At 39.5% G+C, this 16,915-nt stretch overlaps 1 protein-coding gene across 17 annotated transcripts in view; it reads left to right on the top strand.

The window, feature by feature from the left end:
* The window catches only part of MED12L (mediator complex subunit 12L), a 336,555-nt gene that overhangs the window by 311,760 nt on the left and 7,880 nt on the right, over positions 1 to 16,915 (top strand). For 16 of the 17 annotated variants that reach the window (XM_045503242.1, XM_045503255.1, XM_045503254.1 and 13 more), the window contains 3 exons: positions 719 to 948; positions 3,199 to 3,355; positions 6,428 to 6,514. In XM_045503242.1, the coding sequence (XP_045359198.1) occupies positions 719 to 948; positions 3,199 to 3,355; positions 6,428 to 6,514 (474 nt within the window). The remainder of the gene's footprint in view (positions 1 to 718; positions 949 to 3,198; positions 3,356 to 6,427; positions 6,515 to 16,915) is intronic. The other variant, XM_045503247.1, reaches the window with a different exon arrangement.

Here is a 16,915-nt window from a genome sequence, read left to right as displayed (position 1 = left end):
TATAAACACTCATATAGTAATATTGAATAGAAAAATTAAATATTCAGAGTATTGGCAGAATGCTGAAAAAAGGGTGTAGCCCATCCAGGTCTAGAGGATATCGAATATTCCCCAGTTATACCTTACTCTCTGGTTAAGGTATTGGTTGGTCTGGGTTTTTTTGGGTTTTGTTTGCTTGTTTGTTTATTTGTTTTGGTAACTGGTTAGTCACTACAGGCAAATTCATCAGCTCCAAGGAGGTATAGTCCTGTATCAGGAAAGCGTACTCTATAATTTTAATGTACATTGGACACGGATAGCTTTTCTTTCTAATTTTGGAAATGAAATTAATTATGCTTGGGATCTGTTGAACATTGATGTCATCTGTGTACTTCAGGTTTGGATGCTTACCTGATAATTTCTATAAAGAAATATATCCTTCTTTCCCTCAAAACAAGCAGCTGATTCTAAAACTGATCTCTTAACCCAAATGAGGATTCATTTTTATTTTTAATTGAAATTTCTGGTGAATCATTATCCACCTAGTTCATTCTATAGCTTTCTTGCTAGCCTCTTGCTTCCAGAGTAGTCTTCCTCATATGTTGAGTTATAAGAGCTTTAGAGAACAGTGGCTTTCAGGGAGCTCCTTCTGGGTTTGTTTTTGCCCCCTATGACTCAGTGATAGCAAAGGTGGTGCTTACTGAAACATTAATTTTACTCTTTGTGCCCATACCTCCAGACCATGCCCCAGGGCTATACGATGTATGGAACGCAGATGCCTTTGCAGCAGACCCCTCAGCAGCAGGCTGGTGGCGTGGTCCTGTCTCCTAGCTATAACTCCAGGACCTATCCGGCCACACATTCCAACCCGGCGCTAATGGAAAGACTCAGACAGATGCAGCAGCAGCCCAGTGGCTATGTTCAGCAGCAGGCGTCACCGTACCTGCAGCCCTTGACCAGCTCTCAGAGGTGATACATGTAGAAATAATGATTTCAATAGTAGACACTCAAATTCTTGTCTTTGTTATGCATTGTCTAGGGCGTGGCGCTTTATAATTGTTTTTATGAGCTTGCATATTTGCATATAATTTGCATTGTGTCATCTCATTTTTAGTAGCATCCAGACAGAGGATCAAAATCAGCAGTGCCCCATCTTGTTTATTTCATTCAAGGCCTCTGAGGTTTAACTCACATCTGCCATAGTATGGATGTAATAGTTTAGATAATGCTAATATGTTAGCTCCGGTGTTTCTGTTCTTTTAAACAGATGTTTGGCTAACAATATCTTACTATGAAAAAATTGGTGATGATTGTTAGCATTGCCTGACTAGGATACTTTGGAGCTGTAAAGTCTGTCATTGGAATACTCGTTGTGCATGGTGCCGTAAGAGTTTTGTTATCTTGTCATCCCCTTTTCTGCTGCAGGTATGGTTGGCAAAACAGGATGGTGAAAGACTCTTTCTCCATTCTTGCTGTGCTTGGATCCCATAGACGTCACGCACGGTAGCCACCAGCCATGCATGGCTATTTAAGTTTAGACTAATCAAAGTTAAATGAAAAGTTTAATTTCTCCGTCATACCTGTTACATTTGAAGTGTTCAGTGGCCACATGCCACCAAGCAGAGCCAACTCTGAAAGTGTGTGACCTGTGCAGTCACACGGTGTGCTGTGCTATAGAAGTCCCCCAGGCTTAATTGAATGCTCTCCTGCCACGTTCTTGAAAATCCTACTTGTTTTTGATCAAGGAACCTTGTGTTTCTGTTTCACACTGAAACCCAGAAATTATGTAGCTGGTCCTGGAGGCCAGTTGCTATCTTATTGGACAGCACAGATGTAGAGCATTTCAGGCAGTGTGGAAAGTTCTGTCGGATAGCGTTCATGTAAAAGAATTTTCATGCAAAATTCTGCTCTAATACTAGACAGCCGCTTAGCTTCCGTGTTTTAAAATCAGTGGCTGCACATCAACACCAAGTAGTTAGTGCTTAGAACGTTGGCACGGTTGATGGTGGCACATTTGGGCAAATAAATAAATTTGGAAAAACATTCATTGTATTTATTATTTTTCTAGTAAGGGGCAGCGAAGTGTATTGCCTATGAACTTGAACTTCAGAGCGCAGCAGTTCTGGGTTTAAATCCCACCTGTGCTATTTACTGTCTGAATAACTTTGGGAAATCGCTTCTTTAGCTCTCCATTTTCTCATTATTAAAATGAGGATAATGAAATGGAAATCCTTCCATTGAGGTATCACCTCTCACCAGTCAGAATGACTAGTATGAAAAAGACAAGAAATGACAAGTGTTGGCAAGGATGTGGAGGAAAAGGGAAGTCTTGTGCCTGTTGGTGGGAATGTGAATTGGTGCAGCTGCGATGGAAAACCGTATGAAGGTTCCTCAAAAAAAAAAAAAAAGAAAAAAAAAAAGAAAAACCGTATGATGCAGTAATTTCATTTCTGGGTATTCCAAAGAAAACAGAATATTAATTCAAAAAGATGTATGTACCCCTATGTTTATTGCAGCATCATTTCACAATAGCTAAGCTATGGAAAAATCTAAGTGTCCATTAGTAGATGAATGGACAAAGAAAATGTGTGTATACAGAATGGAATATTACTCAGCCATAAAAAAGAATAAATTCTTGCCATTTGTGACAACAGGGTAGATCTAGAAAGTATAATGCTAATTGAAGTCAGAGAAAGACAAATACCATAAGATTTCACTTATATGTGGAATCTAAAAAGCAAAACAATGAATAAACAAACAAAATAGAAACAGACTAATAAATACAGAGAACAAATCAGTAGTTGCCAGAGGGGAAAAGGCCAGAGGGATGGGCAAAATAAATGAAGGGTATTAAGAGGTACAGATTTCTAGTTATACGTTACAGGGACAAAAAGTACAGCATAGGGAATATAGTCAATAATATGGTAATAACTTTGGTGACAGATGGTAGCTATACTTATTTTGGTGAGCATTTCATAATGTATGGAATTGTTGAATATGTGGTACTAATATAAACGTCAACTATCTTTCAGTTAAAAGTTTTAAATAAATAAAATGGGGATAATAAAACTGACCTCAAAGGGCTGCTGTGGGGAGTAAATGATATAATACATTTCAGACTCTCACCACTGTGACTTCTCCGGAGTAAATGCTCAATTAATGTTACTTGTTGAAGCATTTGCCTGGGTGTGAGACCAAGTTGTGTTATTTTTTTACCAGACTAAATCATCAGTCGCTTCAGCAGAGCCCTCTGGTAGGTGGAGGAATCGATGCAGTGCTCACTCCCACGCATCCAAGCCTCCCCTCGGTGCCCCTGCCTCAGGACCCAATGAGAACCAGACAGCCGCAGGTTCGACAGCAGCAGAGACTCCTCCAGGTTTGCGGCTGGGAATGGGGGCAATGCGTGAGGGGCCCTCGGCCGTCTTAAGAAATAAGAGGCCCCGAGACTTGAATGGCCAAGTTCCAAGGAGCCCTGTGTAGTTGACACTAGGAGCTAAACCGGTGTGATGTAGTTCCGACTCGGCAAGGATCTTCCTGTGTCCGTGCCTTTACCAGGTTATGGGCAGGAGGGTGCATTTTGCGGAATGTCATTCCCCTTTCACAAAGGTTCACGAGAGGGTGACTGGCTGCCTTTATCCTAAAAGTGTGTGTCAGCTTCCCCACTCACTGTTTAACTACGGACTATGCAGATTGAAGGCAAATTTTCTTTTTTGTGCTTGGGGGAAAAAAAAAACAAACAAGTAAAATTGAGCTGTTCATAGCTTTTGTCAGATTCCTAGAGGGGTCTTTAATCCAAAAAATTATCTCTGACACTTTTGGTCTGATGAAGCTGTGAAGTTGGCGTTACATAGCTAGGATATTTCAGAGGGATATTTCATTCTGTCTCTGGTCGAATCCAGAGAGCTATCCTTCATTTATTTGATGTAAATATTTAAGTACCTTAGATAAAGCGTTCCTCCCCTTGACACATTCTTGTTTCTAACTTACTCATCTAGGAACTATAGGCTATTTATGTTTACCTGTTCCATTTGTCTTCATTATTCACAAGTTTATCCTAAGTTTTTGGATTGGATATTATCTGATGAGTCTCTGCGTCAGTAATTCACCTTGAGATGCAACTGACATTTTGTGTGTTATTAAGAAAGAAAAAACACCACCAAAGACAGGGAATCTAGTAGAACTGGGATACCCAAAGCTATACTCTTGGAATGAGTTCAATAAACTTGTGCAGAAAGGGACCGTAAAGTAATGTGCATGTCTCAACCTTGACACTGGTTGGAGGGAAAAAAAACGTCTCCCCTGAGAATTTCAACCACAAGTTCAAGTGGGATTGAGGTCTGAATTCAGTGTGACCCAAAAAATTCTGGTTGACAGTACTCCCAGGTGATAGTCAGAAGCTGACACAAATCCTCCCGAAAAATGGGTTTTATAATTCTAAAATATCATTAGTTATACAATGCCGTTAGTTGCATCCCAACTTTTACCCGTTCAAATGTGAAGAAAAAGTTGTATCACAAAATTGATAACAATTGGTAATTGGTTTAGGGAGAATGTGGCCTACAAATGGCAGCCTCACTTACTGTACAGTTGTTGCCTCCAACATGGTTCCTTATAAGGAAAGCTTTCATTTGATAATATTATTATGAACAGTCATAGTGATATTTTCTTAAATAATTTTGTCTGAGGTTCTGAGGATATATTTTCAGAACTTTATAGGACTGATATTTATTTTTATATTTCCCTCGGCTTTAAATTTCTCACTTCCAAATCACTGAAGAAAGTTATTACATTATTTACTACTTCCTGTCTTACATTGCTTTTCAAGGCTGCAGATTTTCAAAGCCTTTCTTTACTAGTTAATATGTGCTTTTTTATCCCAATTAGCATAGTATGCCCTTCTGGTAATGTTTTCTTTACCACACATTCCCTGGAGATAAAAGGGATTTACTTTTGCATCAGGACTATACTTTGTTTGTGGTGACTGACTACCTCCGTAAAGGAACTAATTAATAATGATGAAGTTAAGTTGGTTTTTCTTGAAAGATTTCACAGTGGGCCAAATGGAGAATTGGCTTTATATTATAATCAGCATAGTCCTGGTCCCACTTGCATTGTTCCAGTTGGGAGCAACCCTGCCCAGACCCCCTGGTAGGATTCCATATCAACCAATATTGGCACTTAGTGGGTAATACCATCTGGTAATAGCTATTTGTTACCTTGCCCTAAAGAAGACAAATAATTTGGAAGATAGTATGCACACCAAGTTGGAAATGCAGAGGATGAAAAGAAGTCCAGCAGTGTCATCATTAAGATGAATGCCTGGATGGAGGAAACTTTGAAAGTCACGAAGACAAACCACCTATTAATTTTTCCTCTCCTCTGTGTCCCACATAGTGGATGTCTAGTCTGTGTTTCTTCGTGACTTGGAAGTGTTTTCCAAGAGCCATTTATGTAAGCCAACTTGGTCACTGAGAGAATTTGTCTTTATGCTAGTATCTTACGCCAGAACATCTCACATAAACATCTTGCTTTAAAATTTTTTTTCCTTGGGCGCCCGGATGGCTCAGTCAGTTAAAAGCATCTGACTTTTGGGGTCAGGTCATGATCTTACAGTTCATAAGTTCCAGTTCCACATTGGGTGAGCTCTAGCCCCACTTCAGTGAGCATGAGCCCCGCTTTCTCTCCCTCCTTCCCTCCCTGCTCCTTGAAGGATTCTTTCTCTCCTTCTTTCTTTCTGCCCCTTGCTCACTTGAACCCTCTCTTTCAAAAAAAACTCTTTTTTCTTTTCTTTTTTCTTTTTAAGTGTATTTATTTATTTTGAGAGTGAGTGCAGGGGAGGGGCATAGAGAGAGGGAGAGAGAGTCCCAATGCGAGGCTTCAACTTCTGGATTGTGAGATCATGACCGGAGCTGAAATCACTTAACCCACTGAGCCACCCAGGCCCTCCCCCACCAAAAAATTTATAATCTTTAAGAATTACTCTTCTCTCCCCTCCTCTTCCTGTCTTCCTTTGTTTGAGAGGTCTACATTTTTCTTAAAACAAAACTACAAGAGTTTGTTCAGATGTCATAGGGACTAAAAAGGTAATTACTGAGTAGTCCTTGTCTAACCTGCTGGTATGAGATAGGATAAAGTATGTGCAAAGGCCGATGACCTGAAAGGCATCAAAACAGTAAGTATGCAGGATGTCCTTGGACAGCAGAGGGCAGTATATCTCTACCGAAGGAAGAGATCCTTGGGGTTGTATTGACCCAAGAAGGCTGAGGGGGAGAGCCAATTTAGGTCTTGACCTGGACAAATGAACAATGTTTGTTAAGACAAAGATGCAGGAGGAAGGTGTGTATCATTTTTGTTGCAACAAGATAATTAGATAAAAGGTATATAGGGGGAGAGAAGAGATTGGAATATATTAACCCCTCTGTTTAAGTATAATCCTGTTTCGTTCCAGATGCAGCAGCCCCCCCAGCCCCAGCAGCCCCCGCAGCCCCAGAGTCAGACCCTTGGTCTCCAAGCGATGCAGCCCCAGCAGCCTTTGGTAAGGCCTAGTGTTGTGGAACCAAATATGTGGGGTTCTTCTTTAAAGGCAGGCTGCATTTTTCATGTCCCATAAAACTGTTAAGAATTGAAGTAGCCAGAATATACCCTAGAATTGTTCCCTAGAACTTTATCATTATAGTATGTTTGTTTTCCCAGAAAGGTATAAATAAATATTCTGGGTTCAGTAAGTCACACCATTTTTCCTTTGTAAGTTTTTTCAGACTTTTCCATGGGCTAAAATATTTATGTTGAGACAGCAGTTTTTTTTTCTAAACAGTATTAAGATGATAATTTAGTATATCTATTACAAGGTTATCTTGAGTTTTTACTTTAATTTCAAAAAAGACTGAGTGTACCTTCTGAAATATTATCTTTACTGATATAAAGGAACTCTGATTTCAGCCAGGTATTTTCTATAAGATTTTCATGTAATTCATAATCTCATAATTCACTTCTTTAGCTTTGTCAAATTATGAAATGTTCAATGCATAGCATCAGTGTTTTCTGAACTTCCATAATTACAACATCCTTTACTTTCACAAATGCCATATCCCTGCTTTATTACGTAAGCATTTTTTTTTTCTTTAAATTGCTTCTTTTTTTTCAGTTTACTTAGATAAGTATGTTGTAAAAAGAAGAATTTTTATCACTACCATCAATGGTCACATCACTTGCTACATATTGGAAATATCTGTAAAAGTAAATGCTTGTTCTGAAGGTAACTGAGTAACATGAGTTGTGCAAGTACAATCTAAAATAAACTGGCTTAGTGAACCCTTGGAAATCCTGGTGTAGACTCTTTTCAGGACAGGGTTACAAAGAGATGGTTGCTTTCACAACTTTTGTGGTAGACAAAGATCAGTAGAGCTACATGGTAAAGGACGGATAGTGTCCAAATAGAACTGATAAGGGAGCATTGGCAACTGGAAAAGGACACCTCAGATGCATTTTACAAGCCTCGGCCTTGGCCAGTTTGATCCCCATTTTTAAGGAAATTCTTCTTTATCATGAATCAGTTTTCATTTTTTAGCTCCATTTACTTATTTGTTTACTGTATAAGTGACATTTATTGCAATCCATCTTAAAAATCCTTTCTTAGGTAGAGGCAATATATATACATTCATAGCCTACATTCTTCATCATCAGAGTTGTATTAGCAGGGATCGGTTGACTGACTTAGAAATGTTGTGGAAAGGACTCCTTGGCATAGGATACTGCTACCTCACCCTAACCTCTAGCCCAAGAACAAGATAAAGTATTTTTAAGTAATTTCAAGCTAACAGAAGAATTAAAGGATAATACAAAGAATTACCATACATCCTCTTCCCAGATTCACTAATTATTAATATTTTGCCACATTTTCTTTATTCTTTCTATACACACGTACACATACACACACATGATCTGTACATATGAGTAAGTTGCAGGCTTGTGCTTCTTTACTCTGAATACTTCATTGTGGTCTTTTAGGAACAAGATATTCTCTTACAAAACTTGGTGCAGTTAGTGAAATCAGGTAATTTAACATCAATACAATGCTACGATCTATACATCTTTTGCAAATTGTGCCATTTGCACCGATAATATTCTTTACTCCAGTTTTTTTGTTTGTTTGTTTTGTTTTTGTTTTTTTTCCTGGTCTAGGATCATACTTTCATGTCTTTTTACTTACCTTGAATCCGGATCGATTCTGCACCCCCCTTTTGTCTTTGCAGTTTCTGTTTCGTTTCCATGACAGTGACATTTTGGGGTGCATAGAATTTGTAGAGTGTAACTCAGGTTTTGATTTGTCTGATATTTCCTCATGATTAGATTCAGATCATGCACTTCTGGCAGGAGTATCACAGAGGTGGTGCTGTATCTTTCTCAGGTGTCACATTAGGATATACAGCACTGGTGCAATTACTTAAATCTTTGTGTTTAGGTGCTATGATAGATATCTCCACTACAAGGTAATTGATTTTTCTTCTGTAGTTAAAAATAATTTACGGGGATAGCTTGATACAGTCTCATTGTTCTTTTACTCACAGACCTTTATCCACTAATGTCAGCATTTGTTAAATTATCCTCACCTTGGTCAAATTTTACTGTGGTAGTCGAAAGTGGTGATTTGCTAATTACTCTTGTTTTTTCTGCATGTAGCTGTTTGTATTCTATTTAAGGAAGAGCTTTCCCTTCTTCCCTATATGTCTTTCTGTGTTTCTATAAGTTATGTTTTGTTTTGTTTTTTTTAATGGTTATTTATTTATTTTGAGAGATCACCCACGAGTGAGTTGGGGAGGGATGGAGAGAGAATCCCAAGAAGGCCCTGCACTGTCAGCCCAGATCTTGACATAGGGCTCAATCTCACAAACCACAAGATCATGACCAGAGCTGAAACCAAGAGTTGGACACTCCACTGACTGAGCCACCCAAACACCCCTCCCTAAGTTGTGTTTTAAATATGAAGCCTAGGGGCTCCTGGGTGGCTCAGTCTGTTAAGCGTCTGACTCTTGGTTTCAGCTCAGGTCATGATCTCACAGTTCATGAGTTTGAGCCCTGCATCGGGCTCTGCACTGACAGCGTGGAGCCTGCTTGGGATTCTCTGTCTCCCTCTCTTCTTTTGTCCTTCCCCCATTCTCTTTCTCAAAAAAATAAATAAACTTTATAAAATTGTTTAACTGTGAAGCCTAACATTTGATGCTTTGATTTGAAAATCTACAGCCACTGGGGAAAGTTTAACTTCTTGTCCCCCTTCACCCAGTATTCCACAGTTACATAGGCATCCATTAGATTACATTTGCCACTATAAAAATTCACTTTCTACCAGGCATCTTACTATATCAGGCAGTAAAAAAGCTTAAAGTAGCCCCACTCTTTTGTTTCTAAATACAACAAAACATTCCAGTGATATTTTGACAGAAATAAATGATTTTGAAGAAATAAATGATAACATCTGCAAATTATATCCTGTTGAGCATTTGGGATATTTGATGTTGACCTGGCAAATTTTTAACCTTTCTTTCTTTCTCATTTAAAACAAAGACTTCTTATGCCATAATGCCCATGCGAACAACAGAGGCTTCCGTAAAGAACTGGGGAAGTTAACTCTAATAGAAATTTTCAGAGATTTCATGCAAATTCATAAGTGAACACTTAATTGACAATTATAAGGAACCCATTAATTTAAGAATTATAACTTCTTTGGCTAGCCATTGCTAATAAGAAACTGATTGCATAGTACCTAGTGTACCAGAGGAGCAAACATTAAGTGTAGAACTGCTTCAGTTACTTTTGAATATGTAACAGGAGGATAGTGCACCTTTTTACCTGCTTTTGACATTTAATTCCTATATGTAAATTAACATACATGACATAGTCACATATATGTGGCTCACAAATATAATAAATTTTTTATTAATTAATATTAAAATTAAGATTTTAATAAAATCTTATATTAAGTCTACATATTTAAATGTATTAATATTTAAACTCTGTACGTTTCCCACATATTTAAAATCCATATATTGAATCACACAGATGCACAACTGTCATCCTAAGACTGTTTTACTTGTCAGAAATGTTGACTTTAATTTGTGGTCATGTGTCCTTATAAAATAGTTCATAATTTTGAAAAACTTGAGTTGGATGGACACCTGCAACTAAGCAGATAACAACATCTTTATTACCCTTTCTTTTTGGCCTTTCATCCCCCTCTTATTAAACACTATTTTAGTTGGTTTGTAACGTAGCATGTAGGAAATATGTAAAATTAAATGCATAAAATGTTTTTATTCTTAGAGAATTGTGTTATATAAACACAGATGGATATTGATATCAAGTGCCTGAAATGTAATGATTATTTTGGGTAGGGTAAAAAAAAAAAAAAATTTGATTCTATCACAAAGTTAAATTTATAGGGCTGGTTGGAAATTGTCTTTAAACTTCCTAATTATAATTTAAAGCAGAGGATCAGCTTTTACAGAGTTGAGAAGAGACTCTATCCCCATGTTCCAGTAGAAATAAAGCATATCTAATAAAAGGGAATTTAATATCTTTTCTACTCATCTAAAAGTCTCATAAATATTTAATATATTTATTATGTGTAAAGAATACATATCACATTTATTCAGTTTCAACCTCTAAGGAGACAGTATTGAAGTTTTTCATGTAGTGGATTATATTTCACTCACTAGCTGAAAATAAATACATCCTAAGGATTGAGCAGAGTAGTCAAAACGTGGCCCATGATATTTCCCCACTGTGTTCTAGTAAAGTAATTCCAGAGAAACAAAAAACAGTCTTCATGGATAGTGTAATTCACAGCAAGCTTTTTCAGCCTTTTTCTTTCTTTCTTTCTTTTGACCTGAAGTCTTTTAATTTTTTTTTCCCAACGTTTATTTATTTTTGGGACAGAGAGAGACAGAGCATGAACGGGGGAGGGGCAGAGAGAGAGGGAGACACAGAATCGGAAACAGGCTCCAGGCTCTGAGCCATCAGCCCAGAGCCCGACGCGGGGCTCGAACTCCCGGACCGCGAGATCGTGACCTGGCTGAAGTCGGACGCTTAACCGACTGCGCCACCCAGGCGCCCCAACCTGAAGTCTTTTTTAAAAGTTCTCTTGGAAGCACAGGGTCTTATGTTTAGAGCACTATATTCTAATCTAGACAGCAATTATTTGTACAAATGCAGAACTATTGTATATGTCATAAGTCAGGATAGGCTAGGAAATTTTGAATACCACTTAGAGTGACAGATTTCAGGATTAGAAGTTTTAAAGGGATGTCAACGAACTTAGAGTTTTACATTATTGTAATTAGTTCTTTTTTTCAGTGTACTTTCATTTGGCTTCCATATATATACTTTTAAGTTTATTAACATAGTCTGCATGTTTGTAATTTTATATTGCTGTGAAGTCAGCTATATTCTTCTGCTATTATTTGCTTAACACCCCACTTAACTGCCGAACACTGATATTGTTTCCAATTTCAAAAATAATGCTGCTAGGGGTGTTTTGATATATATATTTTTTTCTTTTTGGTTTTCTTATAATGAAGGAAAATAGAAGCATAGGAAGAAAGTTACCTCTAATTATATATCTTCAGAACAGCAGTAGCACAAAGCCTTAACAGTATTAAGAAAAAAAGTCATATTTCTTAAAATTTTATATTGTTTCTTTGCTGGAGACTGAGCAGTAAGCTGGCTGTTGACGAGAAGCCAGCTCTGACTCATTCAGAGTTCTGATTCATGCAGTCACAGGGGAGAAGTGGTACCAGTAGCCCAGCCACCATCCTCTCCATGACTTGTCCTACTGCTACCTGGTGACATTCACGGGTCAGTTCAGCTAGTGGTTAGTCGTTGTGGACAGAAGAGGCCGGCGCTGGGCCAGAGGTCATAAGCGCAGTAAGGAAGTACGTAGCATGCTCCCTGCCCCCAGACAGCTTAGAATCCCAGGAAGCCGTTGAGCAATGGCACTGCATGGCAGAAGCAGAAGTACTGGTGGAGCTGTGTTTGTTGGCCAAGGCTCGTGAAACAAAGCACCACACACTGGGGGGCTTAACCAACAGAAGTGTGTTATCTCCTAGTTCCGGAGGCTGGGAGTCCAAGATCAGGGTGTCCGCAGAGGTGGTTCCTTCTGTGGGCTATGAGGGAGAAATCCGCTCCAGGAGTCTCCCCCTGGCTTTTGGTGGTTTGCTGATGGTCTTTGGCATTCCTTGGTCATCGAAACAGACATGATCTCTACCTTCATCCTCTCATGACGCTCTCACTGTGTGCGTTTATGTCCAAATTTCCCTTCTTTATAAGGACACCAGTCACATTGGATCAGGTCCTATCCTAATGATCTCATTTTAGCTTGATTACCCTCTGCAAAGACCCCATCTCCAAGTAAGGTCCTGAGGGTTACGGTGCCAGCAAAGCTTTTCAAGACAGCGTAATTCAGCCCATAACAGAGGTCAGGAAGAGGATGAGAAGCTTGGGAAGCCTTGATGGGCAGGAGGTTGAGTGCGGCGGACCTGGGAAGGCCGTAGGAGTTTTTGACTGCTCTCTGACTACCCCCTGGTTGACAGCAGCTGCCGGGACGTGCGGCACAGTGATTGTTAACACCCACATAGGCAAGTTGGTCACTGCTATAAAAAGTGACCCTAGGAGTCAAAACTGACTTAGAACAGAAATTGGTACTTTTTCAAAAAGCATCATTTGGAAACAGCTTTTCTGTGAAAAGAGGAAGTGTTAGAAAGGCCTGTGCTTACAGATTAAATGCGGTGTCAGCTTAGTATCCATGCCTGTATTGTTACCCGCTTGCTCAAGTCTTTGGCTGACTTGTGTTTGCTGAGGGAAGAGCACCTGGAAAGAAAGGCTGAGCACCCTCGCTGGAAGATTATATTTGGCCTCTCTGGTGTTGACCTAAATTATAGTTCTTGACTTGAAAAATAGCTTCAGTAAGCTTTTGAGTCATGATGATTAAATTAACTCTTGATGGACTATGTTAACAGGCTGTGATCTTTTCTTTAAAACTGCTTTTAGCTTTTAAGAAAGTGAACTTTGCATCATCCTGCCGTGTCATTTCTTTTCATCTTAAACTCAGAGTGTCCTAGTTGGGTGGCCTGGAAAACATGCTAATACAAAGCTTTAAAAAGTTGGCTTTATTTAAGCTGATTGATCTTTGTGTCAGTATCGAATTGAATATAATGCCTTATGAAAATTTGCATAATGGCAGCAGTACTTAACTGCATTATTTTGTAGCCAAACATCATGTGTGAAATTGTCATACAGTCTTCAAAAAATTCATATGTTCCATTCAGAGACATTGAGCCAGATGCCTCTAGAATTCTAAACTAGCCAGATACTATTTTCCTTTTCAAATGGAAAAAAGTAGGTCAGAGAAATTTATTGAGCGATGTTACCTTCCTCTGCATGAATTTTTTTTTTGTGGTTTTTTTTTTTTTCCTTTTTGAAGGGAAAGGAGGAGTAGTTTCCAGATGAAGGATAGGGAAGACGTGTGAGAGATTTCTGGTAATAGGACAGATATATTAAAATGGCTGCATGCAAGTTAGTAGCTAAACTGCAAATAAGTCCCATGCCTGGTAGTCTGAAATCTGTTGCTGCTGGTCCTTTCTGAATGTGTCACCTTGCAAATGGCAATATGGGAGCACATGTACTTCTGGCCAGGCACTCAGTGGAGGGGCCCTCATGGTGCCGTGGGCACTGGTGCTGGAACTGGTACTGATGAAAGGTTGTGTTCCACTCATCAGAGTACCCTAAAACTGTCTGGACTCTCTCAGTTGGCCGTGCAGGTTTCAAGTAAAGGTTGCCTTGGTGCAAATGTTGCCTTGTCTTTTGCTCGCCGATAGTGTGGTCACAGGTTTTAGGACGTAGCTCTCAGGAGTCAGGAACTGTGCTTTACTCTCTTTGGTGTTCCTAGGACCCAAAAACGTGCCTGGATTTGGTTAACTGTTGTTGACTTGTTTGTTGAATGCCGTAGCAATGAAGGAAAAAAAAAGCCCCACCTACTTATTACCTGTTCAGAAGATACGGCGTCTAAACCAGCTGTGGGGGGGCAGAAAGGCCTAGCACTCTTTCTTCAGCCCTGCTGCTCCTTATGACCGGTCGGTGTCTGCTGCTGCAAAGACACGCCCAAAGAAGCCAGCTTTTCTGAGACAAAAATGATTCAATGACAATTATTTAAGTAGAAATTGCTACTTAGATATGTACTGTGCCTTAGTAATGATTGAGCAGGAATATTAAACACTCTTGAATAAGCATGTGTTGTCAAAATAGGGATTTAGGGATTAGTCAGAATACATCATAATAAAATGGTAAATTTTTTTTTTTTGAGTTCATCAGAGAAGTTGGTGGAGAGTAGTTTAGTGTTTAGTGGAGAGTAGTTATGTCCTGTTGGCTAGTTGGCTATACCTGACCGACATTGTTGAGCTTTGTGCTTTGACTTGTGGTTGCAGCAAGAGCACGCTCCCCCAAGCAAGAAGAGCAAAATCCAGAAAACTAGGGAGAGAAGCGATTGTCACATTACACCACATATGATAATGAAGGCATCTCCACAGTACTAGGGATACATGAGCAGTGATTCGTTCTTCAAAGTCCCAAGGGAGTAGGTGAGCACTTGAGCTGATCTTCGAAGGACAAGCAGATTTTTAGGAGCACATAGGGTAGGATGAAGGGGGAAAGAAGGGTTTCTAGAGGAGGGATTAACATCTGCAGAGGCACAGAGGTGAACAAAACCATGATCATCTCCTATACAGATAGGGTCTAGAAAAATCTTTCCTCTTTATTTATCAGATTTAAGCAGGAAAGGTTAAACGTACACAGACTGTGATTTTTAGTACCCCTAGGAAACCTCAACTGATCCACGTTGATGTGTGTCCTAAAAAGTTCCAGTTCCTACTTCAGGGATGGGTCTGAAATCTAGCCAAGCATCAGACCACTTAGGGGAACGAGTTGCAAATGCACATATCCAGCACTTTTGCCCCAGAAACTCTAATTCAGGAAGAAAGGGGAAGAGCCTACTAGGGTGACTCTTTAAATTTCCCGATGGCTTGACATTCTTCAGCCAGTTTTTTGCAGAAGCTCGGTGGCTTGATTTGAAACACTCACCAGTGAGGTTTCTGTGGGAACCGGTGGCACTTTCTCTTTCCCTGGTGGAAAGTGCTCCAGGGCCCGGGGAAATTGTAAGTCTTGCCTGCTGACATTCACATACAGATGAAAGCAAATTAAAATTAGTATCAGAGGGGTGCCTGGGTGGCTCAGTCGGTTAAGCGGCCGACTTCGGCTCGGGTCATGATCTCGCGGTCCGTGAGTTCGAGCCTCACGTCGGGCTCTGTGCTGACAGCTCAGAGCCTGGAGCCTGTTTCAGATTCTGTGTTTCCCTCTCTCTGACCCTCCCCTGTTCATGCTCTGTCTCTCCCTGTCTCAAAAATAAATAAATATTAAAAAAAAAAATTAAAAAAAAAATTAAATTAGTATCAGAGTGGCCTTGAGAGAAGTATGTAGGAAAACACTACAACTGACGGCACTTTGGATTGGAGACCTGTCCCACCACTTCCTTCTGGGGGCCTGAGGAAGCTGGTCTCAAAGTTTTTGGCCTTGGAACCCCTTCTCATTCAAAAATGACTGTGGACCCAAAGAGCTTTTATGTGTCTGTTAATATTTGTTGTATTAGAAATTAAAATAGAAATATTACTAACATTTGGTAATATATTCTAAAATTCTCATTACATATTAACCAGAAATAACCCTTTTATGAATAATGAATGAATAATAAAAATATGAGTATTTTTCAAAATATAAAGTGAGTAGAATGACATTGTTTACATTTTTGAATTCTATTTAAATGTCTGGATAAATGGAAAACATACTGTTTGTTGCAATATCACACATTATATAGCTTCTGGAAAACTGCATTGTACACTCCTGAGACAAAAGAGAGCAAAAACAAATAATGCCTTAGTATTATTATGAAAATGGATTTGACTTTGCAGGTACCCCCAGTAGTCATGGGGTTCCCTGGAGAATAATTATCTCTTAAGGCCACCCAGCAGAACACCTGTTATCTTCCTATACATGTGCATGTGTACTCACACACCCATGCACACTGCACACAGGCTTCCTAAGTATTAGTTACTGCCTAGGCTCCTCAAAATAAAGATTCTGAGAAGATGGACTACCATGGTTCATTCTAGGAATTACTCTATTTGGAGTAGATTTTATTATTATTTTTAAAACATTTTTTAACGTTTATTCATTTTTAAGAGACAGAGAGCATGAGCAGGGAAGGGGCAGAGAGAGGGAGACACAGAATCTGAAACAGGCTCCAGGCTCTGAGCTATCAGCACAGAGCCCGACGCGGGTCTTGATCTCACGAACTGCGAGATCCTGACCTGAGCTGAAGTCAGATGCTCAACCTACTGAGTCACCCAGGCGCCCCGATTTTATTATTTTTTTAAGTGTTTGTTTATTTTTGAGAGAGGGAGAGCATGAGCAGGGTAGGGGCAGGGAGAGAGGAGGACAGAGGATCCAAAGCGGGCTCCACGCTGATGTCAGTAAGCCCGTTGTGGGGCTCATACTCACAAACCATGAGATTGTGACCTGAGCCAAAGTCAGAGGCTCAACTGAGCCACCCCGGGGGGAGGGGGGGTGGGGGGGTCCTGGAACAGACTTTAAACGAACATGAAAGAAGACAGCTAAGCATCTTTTGAATGAATAAATGTTAAGTATTTATGTACTATGTACCTCAATATGTTAGTTAATCAAATGAGAAGTTAAGATTAGACACCTTTGCAGCCCACCATTTAGAATCTGTGATTATTTCCAAGTAAATTAATATTTGGAAGCTAATATTCCCAATTAAAGATAGCACTGGATCGTGGTTAAAATAATAAGTTCTGAATCCAGAAAGCTTTGTCTG

Source organism: Leopardus geoffroyi, chromosome C2 (genome assembly GCF_018350155.1).
Source record: "Leopardus geoffroyi isolate Oge1 chromosome C2, O.geoffroyi_Oge1_pat1.0, whole genome shotgun sequence".
NCBI classification, from domain to species: Eukaryota; Metazoa; Chordata; class Mammalia; order Carnivora; family Felidae; genus Leopardus; species Leopardus geoffroyi.
This window is presented reverse-complemented; position numbering and strand designations above follow the sequence as displayed.